This window comes from Calidris pugnax, unplaced genomic scaffold (genome assembly GCF_001431845.1).
Source record: "Calidris pugnax isolate Ruff unplaced genomic scaffold, ASM143184v1 scaffold31, whole genome shotgun sequence".
Taxonomy (NCBI): domain Eukaryota; kingdom Metazoa; phylum Chordata; class Aves; order Charadriiformes; family Scolopacidae; genus Calidris; species Calidris pugnax.
The window spans coordinates 1,969,657-1,982,155 of NW_015090786.1; the positions used below are offsets into that span (position 1 = coordinate 1,969,657).

General features: G+C 36.5%; 1 protein-coding gene across 5 annotated transcripts in view; it reads right to left on the bottom strand.

The window, feature by feature from the left end:
• TRDN (triadin) overlaps positions 1-12,499 on the bottom strand; it is a 92,948-nt gene that overhangs the window by 21,826 nt on the left and 58,623 nt on the right. For all 5 annotated transcript variants that reach the window (XM_014966353.1, XM_014966351.1, XM_014966355.1 and 2 more), the window contains 2 exons: positions 7,262-7,399; positions 5,387-5,413 (listed from right to left, as the gene is read on the bottom strand). In XM_014966353.1, the coding sequence (XP_014821839.1) occupies positions 5,387-5,413; positions 7,262-7,399 (165 nt within the window). The remainder of the gene's footprint in view (positions 1-5,386; positions 5,414-7,261; positions 7,400-12,499) is intronic.

The window sequence follows — 12,499 nt, forward strand, 5'->3', positions numbered from 1 at the left end:
ATGATTCTATAAGGTTTTCCCTGATTTGAGAGGACAGCTTAAGCAGATGCAAATCTCTGTGCTGCTACACTTTTGCCCAGGACTCCTACCAGCCTTGTGGCTCAAAGTTTTCTCCGAACTTTTTAAAAGACAGCTGACAAGTTTAGATTAAGGTGTTAAAACTCAAGTTGAAACTCAATCACTATTCTTCAAGAGGCAAAAGAACCATAATTGAACATCCCTATTCCCTAGTGGTACATCGTTTTGTTTCATCTAGATAATACAGAAAATATTTTCCTTATATTATAAAATGCTATTTTATAGTGGATATGCTATTACTGTATTGATCAGAGTAAGTAAAACAAGATGAGATTTTTAAAATAGCATTAATAACAGAAATGGATGCCACAAAAATGCAAAATGCGAAAAATGAATATCTGGAAAAGCAGTTTAACATCTGAGAGTTGAGTCAATCAATGATTTTCATCTTTTAACACAGGGTGTACTTTACACAAAGATACGCAAAATGCTTTGTAGTAAAGTGTAGCCTAGGGAGACAGTGAAAGCCTTTTAAAGAGATCTATAATAGCAGCTCATACGCAGAAAAGTGAACATTACCATATGGCAACATAAAAGAAACTGAATTCAGAAGGCATTACCAGTACAAATAGATATATACGTTAGGGATGAATGGAACTGCATAATTAATTTCTAAGTCACACATAAAACAACCACACCAGCAACTCTGTTTTCAGGTTGCATTTATGGTACTCTGAATTTCTTTTCTCTGGTCCATGTCAAATTTTTCGGTTGGAAATAGCTTTCTGAACTTGAATATTACCTCCAGAAAACCCACTTGTTTTCTTCATTCTTGCAGATTTGTTACTGTATTAAAAAAAGGACTTCCAAATGAAAAAAGAGAATGTTCTAATTTCAGTATTCTGCCCAGAAATAAAGTTAGTTGCCACATCAGCTAGCTATTTGAATTTTTCCAGTTATTCTTCTGATATAAACTATAATACCGCTCAGAACTCTTTTGGAAAATCATCACTGCAGTTTTAACAGTTGAATAAATCTTTCTATCTATCTCACACATAGGTTAACTCACAGAAATTTAGACAACCATCTCTACCTCAAGGAAATCAAGTTTATTTTGATTGTTGGTATAGAATAATATTATGCCAATAAAAACCTATTTGGTAATACAAAGATTGTTAGCAGTGCTTTATTTCTTAGTCTGATTTCTAGGTTCATTGCATCTATTGAAATGAAAATTATTTACATAGTGGCTGACTTGTGTGAGGGAGAAACAGAGGAAGAGTGCAAGAGAGAGAAAGAAAGACAGAGAATTTAATCGAAACTCAAATGTAAAAACAAGGAAGGAAATCTGACAAAAACAATTTCCTAAACTTCAAAGTATAAAATAAAAAATGAAATAATTCTGTCCTTAGAATCTTTTTCAAAGGTTTCTGACAATTTACTCCTAAAACCACATACCAGATTTATGTTTCCCAACCAGAATGCGTCAGCTCTTTCGAAGCAGAAGATGATGCTGCGTTAACATACAAAAGCCACTGCTACATGTGCACAGCTTGTCAGGTGTACCCTGGCCAGCTAAGTGAGGAATCCATGTTCAGATTTTAAATTTCAGTTACCCATATGTAAACTGAAAAGAAGTTACAGAACAGTTTAATAATGTCATTTTTTAGCCCTGACTGACAACGCTGGAGTGAGTGCACTTGCCTATATTTTACAAATCATTATTTCCAATTTTTTGCACCAAGTTTCTCAGCGCTTCTCCAAACTCATAACTGATGTCAGTAATGTCCACCCAAAAATAATAAATATTTTTCTCTTTGTCTATAACAATAATTTCTAGTAAAAAGGACCAAAAGAGGAGAAAACATACACCTGCCAAATAACTGGATTTGTCTCTAAAGGTTCAACTAACCCTGAAAAAATGAATAAGACTATCAGTCATAGCCATTGTTCTAGAAACAAATGAAGCCAAAAATATATTAAGCCTGCGAGAAACTGTTATTAGGTTTCTCAATATCTTTTGTGAAAATACTCTGCAGTCTTAGCATGTTGAGAATATGCATTGTTAAGGACTGCAAAGTCCTCTACAGAATAACCTTTTACTACCTCACTGAATAACACATTTTTTTCTAGACAATATCAAATGTTCACTCTTTTCCAATTATTAAAGATAAATATTAGTGATAAGACTTGGACTGGCAAAAATAATTGCAATAAAAAACGCACTTGAGAGGCATTTTCATCCTTTCTAAAGGATTCTGAAACTGATATTAGTCCTGTTGCATTTTGTGCAAGCCCATTGTCATTATTGTACTTTTATTATCTTTGCTTTCAATTTACACCTCTAGGAAGGTGATCTTTGCTTTCTTTGGGCTTGTAATTATCATTACACGTTTCTCTGCTTTCTTCATCACTACACGGTGTCCTTACCACTCCCCTTGAATATTTTTCAATATGTAGCTGTATTGTGGTACTAGCAGTCTTCTTATTTTTTCAGTTACTATTACTATATTCCATTATAAAGTAAATTTTGTGCAAACATTTTAGCATTCATAAAATCTGCTAGTCTACAAAGCAAACAAGTGAAGGATTGTCCATACACCAAAAAACAGGTATGGAGAGTTTTAAAAATCTCTCAGCCTGGGAATGAATATCACAATAACTGTGGGTTGGATCCATTATAAATACATAAAAATCAGGCACAGAAACCATAATGCGCATTTCCAGGGTGCAATTTGAGTGAGATTTCCTGTAAATATGTGGGAAAAGTCAAATGATGACATCTTCTGGAGATGGAGGTGCTGTACTGCACAATCTCACTGGGTCATTTTTTTGTTTAGGATGTTCAAATGCCACAAGCATAAGAAGAGACACCTGAAGAAGGAAAATCCACAAAGCTATAGATACCAATGCTGTGCAGAATGAAAGGGACTTTGATGCAGAAATAGTCCTTTTTATGAAAGCAGAGAATACTACACAGCCTAAAAGTTTGGTTCTGATTTTGTGGATCCTACTGCTAGTATTTTGATACCCCAAAAGTGTCCCAATTTGTATAGCTGGCCCTTCTTTGGGTCCAGCCCTAACAGCAGTCACATGGGAAAAATCACAGATACAATATCTTGTTTTGTTTTAGCAAGCTTTTCTTCTGGAACTCTTATTTCGGGGCCACAAACATGACAGCACACATAAGTTAGGAAAAGCTACTCAAGGAGACGTGCACCTTGTGCTCAGAGGAACAGACTGTGATGTCTGTGAGAGTGCTGCCCACACGAGCTTGTCTGGGACCTCTCCTTCCCTCCCCTCCCAGGGCTCTGGAGCTTTAGCCCCAGGATTGAATTTCCCTGGGTCTAAGCAGAAAAGCTGTTGACTCCAGACTTCATCACTGAGCTCTCAGAAACCTTCTGTATAGGCTTAGACCCAGCTCCATGATATTTACACAAATTTAAGAGAAGTCTGCAAAGAGAGTCAGTAATAGCTCTGAGGAGCTCTGAAAGCTGCCTGTCACTGAGCAGACAACCACAATACATTGGCCTTTCTAAAGGACTGGCAGCTTCAGGCCCAGTTTGTTTTATTTCTGTAGCCCAGAAAAAGAGAAAGCTGCCTGTCACTGAGCAGAAAACCACAGTACATGGGCGTTTCTAAAGGACCGGCAGCTTCAGGCCCACTTTGTTTTATTTCTGTAGCCCAGAAAAAGAGGTGACAAAATCAAGTATAATTGAGGCCATATCCTAGTTGCCAGGATGAAATGGAAACCTCTGGTCACCTGGAGGTGGTAACAAGTTATCTGATGATGTTGCTATGTGAAAGCGTAAGGCTATACCCAGAAAGGGTCTTTGACCACTGGCTCCTTGTCCATTTTCTTCACACCAAAGACAGAAGACTCTCAGGCATTTATCTCAAGCAGGGTTGTGAGCTTTGAATACCAAGGAAAACATTTCAAGCTGGCAGTTAGATACTGTTTATCTCGAGCAGGGTTGTGAGGAAAACATTTCAAGCTGGCAGTTAGATACACATCTCCTTGGATGGAAGACTTTTAGGTCCAAACAATCATCTCACCACTTACCACTGACTAATTTAAACAGTTTTCAGCTTATTTTGATGGCTTCTCTGAATTCCATTTCTACAGCCTAGTGTCCCAATGCAAAATATAAGGCATGAGTACGTTACTGATTTCCAAACAAGCAGGGATTGCAATGCTAAGCATGGTGATGTCCATAGCATTTTTATGGATTAAGCCTTCCCAGCAGTGAAGTGCCTTCACAGTACTCCCAGTCCAGTCAGCTACACTGGCCCATGGTGATAGACATCTTCCATGCATGTACCCAGCATCCCTAACAAGAATGTGCTACAGCTTCAGACTCTGCACCCACTGCAAAATTAACAATGCATTTCTCTCTTTGGGAGAAGAGAGAGCACAATGCTGAACCTTTTGTGATCCTTACTGATGGAGTAAAGAGATGTTTTCCTACATTGTCTATAAGTTATCTTCAGTCCTAATATGAAGGATCATCCATAAAAAGATGAATGGTCTTCAAGCCTATTAATTCCTTGGATGTCCTATTGAGACTGACAAAATGTGTCATTAAATAGAAGACTGATCCAGTTCCAATTAACTTCAGAGAAAGCTGCATTGTAATCTCAGCCCCAACTGGGCTGATAGATTCTTCAATATGGGCATTTACCTATTAAGAATTTGATGGATACCAAATTCAGATCACAGAGGGCTGGTTACACATCTTGTTATTATCAAGCTGTTCTCATTTTGGAGAAAAAAACACACCCTTGTTTTGAAAAGCTTTACATCCTATCACCAATATCTCAATCCTTCTAGTACATTTTCATTTTGATTTAATAGAAGTTGAACTTAAGTTTTATGTTTCAGCATAACAATTTTCATGTCTGAAAAGATTTATATTATAAATCCTACTTGCTTCACTTGTCTGTTTTAAAAATTCAATGATAACTAAGGTTTTTTGTTTCAGAAGATTCAGAAGTAGTTCTTATTTTAAGGTTCTGCATCGGCACAAGGTAAAATGCTTTTACATCACCTCATCATTATTTGTCACTAAATATTCTTTCTGTACTATCCTTTCTAAATATTACTTCTACCCAGACATACAGATAACTGGTACTGGCATGAATAAGAGCCCCACATGCAGGATAGGGGTACAGATAATATTTCTGTAATTTACAGAGCAGCAAACAGTACAGCAATTATTATTACTCAATTTCTTATTTAATAAGTTTTTTAAAGCACAGTTTACGTGGTTAGTAGATGTCAATGTAACTAATGACAGGATCTACATCACAGATATACTAGTTCATTATTTAAATGGTTGCAAAACTTTTGCCCTCTATAGTGACCAACCTTTTTTCAGGGAAGGTTCCACTTCACCTAAACCAAGAGAAAAGAACAAATGTTAGAGGAGAGATATCATCATTCAAAAATCATCTTTTTTCTCATCTATGGTCATTTTAATAGAAAAAATTATTCGCTTCTTTATATGCTAAATGGGAAGCACTCTATTCTGAGATTTTGGATTTTTCATAGCATATCTCTTACCCCAGTTTTTCCTGGGTCTGGGGTAGATAAATTCAATGTGCAGTAGTAACCAAGGAAACATCCAAATCTGTGTTTGTGCTTCTGAATGTTAACTTGTGACTGCAATTTACAATTTGCTTGATTTTATGCATTTTTCCATGTTTAAAGAAAAGGCCCAGCGGTTCTATTTTAGCTCCACATAATAAAATGTATATGCAGGTTAGCAAGGTTGTAAATCTAGCAACACTTGGAGAGAAGTCCAAGGTAAAAAACGCTCAACTTCAGCAGAACTACAAGTACTTGATTGTGCAGCAATGTGTTATTCCACCTCCACACAGGACAAGGAATTTAAAGGAGTCAGCCTGAACGACTGTGGCAAGTGTTCAGCCTCAATGGGCAGGGAGTTCACATGCACTTACTTTTTAGGAAATAATGCAGTAAGTTGCCTATTGCCTTTTCATAGTTCTGGTAGATATTGATGAGATTCCACTTGGACTAAAGGCTGGTGGGGCTGAGGTTTCCAAACACTTCATAAGTGAGCATTCAGATCTTGAATTTTTATATGTCCTACTTGCATTATCACTTATCCACTCAAGTATCTGAGAGCTTGCAGGTGCTTTGGGAGCTATGAAATGGTAAGAATGAACACTTTCCAAACTTTAGCAAGCTCTCCATATTTCATCTTTTCTGTTTCTCAACCATATGAGAGAATATCTTTCTGCTGATTGTAAATCATATCTCAGAATAGCATGCCCAGTTCAGACTGACGTGTAGCAGCCTATCTATTAGTATTCATTTATGGCGCTGATGTAAAAAGCTCATGCACACATTTAAAAGGTAGAAATTTGACAATATCTCAAGTTTATGAACAAATGGGTAGAAGCCAGTTTCAGTACATGTTGCTTTTTAATTATATTCTGGTATAGCCAAATAGAATATAAAATAAACTACCGTGAAATGAAGATGTGACTCCTACACACACTGCTTGTCACAATGACCAATATGATGTGACATGATGATCCACTACTGCTCTGCTCATACCAGGAAACTACTTTTTTTCTTTTTATAACAGAAGGATAATTATTTCCAAACTTGAAACGTTAGCAGTGTACTTTCATTTATCCGATGATGTCAGATGAAGAATGTTACTATAATGGCAGAACCAAAATTTATAGTAAACTGAATTATTTGCAATATCCATCCAAAAACCATTTAGTTCAGCCAAAATGTTATTTTTTCTTTCCTTTTTTATTTTGTGTTTCAATAAATTGTCCTGTCATCAATATATCAAATAAAAAACTTACAAGTTTCTTGGTCTATCTTGTATATTTACCAGGGTTCTTCAGATTCTTGCTGATTAAAAGAAAATAGCTATTGCTATTCTCTGAAGCAATATCCTGACGCATATTTTGGTTGCAGCTTTGAAGGCTTGTATAAATTAGCACTCTTTACTTCAAGATGTACTAATGGTAATATTTAATTCTGACAGCTTTTCTGTAATGGTACATTAAACACGAGATGAAAGCTAACAAAGAGACCAATTTACTGATTGCAATAGCCAGTAGATGCTTTATTAGCAACAGCGTTCACTTTTCATTTTGTTTGACCTTCTTGTCTGTGAGGTTAAAAGCTGAGGAAGCCAACATGATGCATGTAAAACAGCAGTTAGAGCAGTTACAGAAGTCTTTACATTACAAATACCTTCATCACTGTCATCATCATCACTCCATACGATGTCAGACAGAAAAGAAATAAAGCCATAAAGCCAATCAGTGGATTCTTCCAATGTCTCATGAATGATTCTCAGTGGTTCTGTGCTGAGCTTGTTAACAGATCTTCCTGAGTGCAGAGTTTAAAACAAAAGTGGTTTGAAAAAAAAAACAAAAAGAAAAACAAAAACAAACAAAAAGACCTCCTTCAGTGATTAAAGTTGATCTTAATTTTATACAAGGCTAATTATACTACCTCCTTTAACAGAAACAAAGACTGTGAATGTTAATACTTATTATTCCAGGGTCTGAGGACAGCTCTCCTTCCTGTGCAAGACTGGTATAAACTGTATCCTACTGCACTTGCTGTTCGCAGAGTGATTAAGAACCCAATGGATAATTTGGTCTGATACTGGGCTCCAAGTTCTGGCTCTTCTGAGGCTTGGTTGGGCAAAGAATAAATAAAGATTTGATTTGACCCAATATTCATCCTTTTTAGATAATCTTTTCCTTTCAGACCAGTTTTTTGTTCTGGTCCAGGTGCTCTGCCTCTTGATGCCTGTTTAGGATTCACCTCTCCTCGTGTCACATCTCCCCGTGTGCCCTATCCTTTACACAAGTCCTGGCTGAGGAAATTTTTGAGCAGATAGGTCGTATCATTGCCATAGAGTACATGTAAAGGATGGAAAGAAGAAAGCTGTGTGTATTTGGGCCAAAATAATCCCGAGGCCACCATGAAGGGGGATGCATAGTCAAATTGTGTCACAGAGACAGCCACTTTCAAACAGGTACTCCTGTGTGTCTGGTTCTTCTCTTACAAGTCTCTTAGACTTTATTTCACGTACACTTGTGCACATCTGCATACTTAACCAGTTTTTGTCTTGCTGCTGCTGTAGGCAAGTCATCTGGCAAACAAGGAAGCTGCACAGTTTAATGTGTTGCACCTTCCTGGGACCTCTAATGGAAGTGAGGCCGCTGCTCCCCACAGTATCCACACTCAGGGAGAGCAACCACCAGTGGGCAATACAAGTATTAATGGCGTTTCCAATTGTCATTTCACCAGATTTCTCCCTATTCTATGCTGACACAATATTTCAGACCAACTGTTCAGCCTCTGACAGAGTATTTCTTCTGACCTTTATGTCCAGCAGACTTCTATTTTCTCGAAATCTGTAGCAAACACTGCTTAGGAAGAGGGACAACTCTCCTCCAGCCTATGGTACTGTTCATTGTACTTGGAATGGCAGACAGTGTAATTGCCCTATGTGTGTGATGGTTTCCCACAAATGGAGACAATGGAAGATAGATCACAAATATGATTTGAGTCGTTGGCCTAGTCTTGTTCCTAGGAGTTTCAATAGAAATGTAGACACTGAATTTAACAGTATCAAAACAGGAACCGTATCTCTGTTTACCACATCTTTCTGTATGCAAATATTTTAGTAGGAAGTTAAACACAAGTCTCTTCAGAACTACTTCTGGTTGCAGTGTTCTGACTCACACGACAAATCTTAGCAGCCATCAGAAGTAGTCTCATATGGACTTGAAGGTTACAAAGACAGGCAAAGTGCAGGCTTGAAGCAATTTCTTTGATGGCAGCAGTATGAACAGTTATTTTCTAAGGTGCTGTAATGAAATATACAGGTCACTGTATTTGAAATCTAAATGTATCATTAAATAGTTCCTTTTATTTCTAATTAACTAATCCAAAACAGAAAAGACCAGACTGATTTTCTATTGGTTTGGATCTGATTATAAATAACGTAAACCCAAGAAATATTTTGGTTAACGTTTTTTTGAAGATTGTATTATATAGAGATATGCTACTGAACAATCAGGCACATCAAATAAATTAATCACGTGCTATGATAAAATTACATAACTGCAAATAAATATGCATGATCTCTTCATTAAGTGTACTGTTGTGTGCACTATTGTATTCAGAAATACTGAGAACTATAACAGGGAATATTTACTTTTCTTGTTATAAGGCATTTATTTATTTGCATTGGCCTCATGCATTGAGATGTAGAGATTTCATTTTTTCAACTGATTTGTGACAAATACTCTTTCTCAAGTATTTACCAGGAGAATGAATACCTATAATGATTCTATGATTCTATAATATTTAGGCTATTAAAAAGTAAATCTGCAACCCGACCCTTGATGTTACTTGCACTTCATTTGAATCTGGTGACGCTGAGAAGTCCAAGTGGACTAATAGAATGGACATGTCCAGAGGGGTCTTAACATAACTGAGGTTTTGATTCACAAGCAGGGATGGTTTAGCTTCGGAGAGCTGCCTTGATTTCCACTCTGGCTGCCACCTACCCTTTACCCACTGGTTGCTTAGGGATGGCTCAGTTGCTTTTACAGCCAGAGGCTTTTACAACTGCAGGGACTACAGCTGTAAACTAAACAAGAATTGGTGTCAATTTATTTTAATATACTGGTTCTATCAACTAGCAGTTCAAGAGCTGCTTCACAGGTAGCAGAGCTGTCCCCCCGGGCAGGCAAGGAAAATGCTCAGAGAAGAAGATGATCAAGAGCAGAGGAAATTATTCCAACCACCCCAAGGCAAGCCATCTTTGCTGATGAATCAGAGCTCTCAACATCATATCCTGGTCTTTAATTCCTAACAACTTCATAGCGAACTATGAAAAGGGATTAGAAATTGTAAGTGTCCAGAGGCGAAATTCCCCAGTCACGCCTACACTAACAGGCCCAAGTCGAAAATCCTGTTTAACATAAAAAGTTTAGAAAAATCTGTTTGGGCCTGTGTAGAGGACACTTTAGTGGTAGTTGAAAAATTAAATTTTGTATACAAACAGATACTGCGAGATCCACTTGCAGTCTGATGCAAGTGGCACAGGCCTAAAAAGTTGTCTCCTTGTGCACAGATCTTCTGTTTAAGTTTTTTTTGAATTAAATTTTGTATACAAACAGATATACTGCAAGATCCACTTGCAGTCTGACACAGGCCTAAAAAGTTGTCTCCATGTGCACAGATCTTCTGTTTAAGTTTTTTTTGTATTTCCTACGTTTTTAAAAAGTAATGCTAACAGTAACAAAGTGTCCTAAAATGCTTAAGAGCACCACACCAGGTAATGCTGAAGTGAAAATTACTACTGATCAAATCCATGCTTTTAGGTTTCTCGACAACTTTGACAATAGCAGGTACTTTCCCCAGTAGAACAAAACACACAAGAAACAAGGGAAATAAAGCAATTCAGGGGTAACAAGTAGAGAGAAAAATGCCATTTGCCTCACACACATGCAAAAAAAGATAACCATCTCCAGAGGATTTGCATACTCTTGCTTCAAGAGTGAAGGTGAGAGAATGCAGATTTTCACAACAAAGTTTGAGCTTCATATTTTGATGTAATTTTGATTATTTTTTTATTTACAGATGCCCAGCAAGGGTACAGGATGATGAATTCTTTTTTAGAATAGTCTTGGATTCAACACATTCAGACTGGATTAGTTGTCCTCTGTCTGATACTTCATTTCTTGGCAGACATAAGAACACAAATTATTCTAAAACTAACCTCAAAATATACTCCTCTTGCTAGCATATGTTATATAGTATGTAATATATAATTTGTAACTAATCTATAACTATAAACTGTAATTAATAGATGATATATCATATATCATCTATTGTACTGGGAGTAGCAGAGGCAGGATCTTGAATTTAGACCGTAAAGAGCCTTTATGAATACAGAGTATTTCTCAGATACAGGCTGTGAAGTTTTACGTTTTGCTGAACTTGTAAATAGGGACTGAGCCAATTGTTCCTCTTAGATAATGTAGTGGAAAAATACTAAATGTCTGTCGAAGTAGGAAGGAGGGGAAAGGAAGCAAATGGTTACTCATCAGGTTAAGCTCAGGGATGAAACATGCAATTAATATTGAAGCCCTATTGTTGACAGTATGTAATTTCATTTAATCACAGTTTAAATTCAGATGATCCTATCTAGCCAAATGTACCTGAAAGCCAGGTGTTGAACTGCTGGTGGTTTCTAGACTCCCTCAAAAGTCAGCACAAAAAGACATACTGTGACCTTCAGAAGACAAGTCTCTTGCCTTCCTCTGACATGGTTTTTAGAGTTATATGAATTAATTACCAAAGAAGCCCATCCCTTTTCATTAACTAGGAAGGAAAGGAAAACTGAGAAATTAACATGGCCATGACACCTTATTTTCATGACTGAGGTACGTGACATGGATCCTATTAGTGGTCCTGTTTCATATTTAAATCCTTCTTGCCATCGTGTGCTTTGGATAAGCACTTAGATTTGTAACTACATTCATAATTAATTCTAGGTCAATACGACTATTCACTTCAATAAATAACTTGCATTCCAAAACAGCACTGATACCACCAACAATGCTTATAAAAATTTCTAGAACTTTCTGGAAAATGAGGAAATCTGAAGATTTAAAGCTGACGGAGAAAGAATCCCAGTCAAATCAAAGGACTTTGTATACTACCTTTCAACAATACCCTATTGTCGGAAAACTCAACTGAATTTGTTTGGAAAATGTTTGTTACTTGTTGTAGATATCTGCAAGAAAAATTGAAAACTTTTTTTCCTTTACTAAATATATGCAAATCTGGTTAAAATAATTCTTTAAGAAATAATTTCAGATATGTTATAGGTATTAAATACTTCTGAAAACTCCCTATGTATTTTGAAACTGGCTTTCACAATCATTATGTCAAAATTAAACTCTCCAGCATTACTGGTACAGAAACAGTAATTAAATTCAAAATGTGAGAACAGGAATTCTGACCAACTAACTTCTTCAATTTTGAACTCCCCTTGGATCACAATTTTTAATCCCATCAATTTGAAATTAGAATTCATATATTTAATGGTAACTAATAATTCACACTTAACACAGATCTTTGAAATCAACCAGTGACAGACTTCTAAAGTTCTTCAATCAGCATTAGGTATGTTCATGGGACAGAAAATAATTTTCTGTCCCATGAAGTCACTTCAACTTTAGTAAAATTATGGTATTTTGTGAACAGAAGAAACCTTTTTTTAATCAGGATTGATAATGGGTACTTTAACAGTGGCTTCTGGAAATAGGAATTGATTAATCACATGGTATGATTTGTTGTAATGCCTCCAGCAAATTTGGTTATGTTTCATAGTCTGTGTCATTTATTCCTGTGAAGTGCACAGCAAAAAGTGACTAATTGATTTATCTGTGCAAA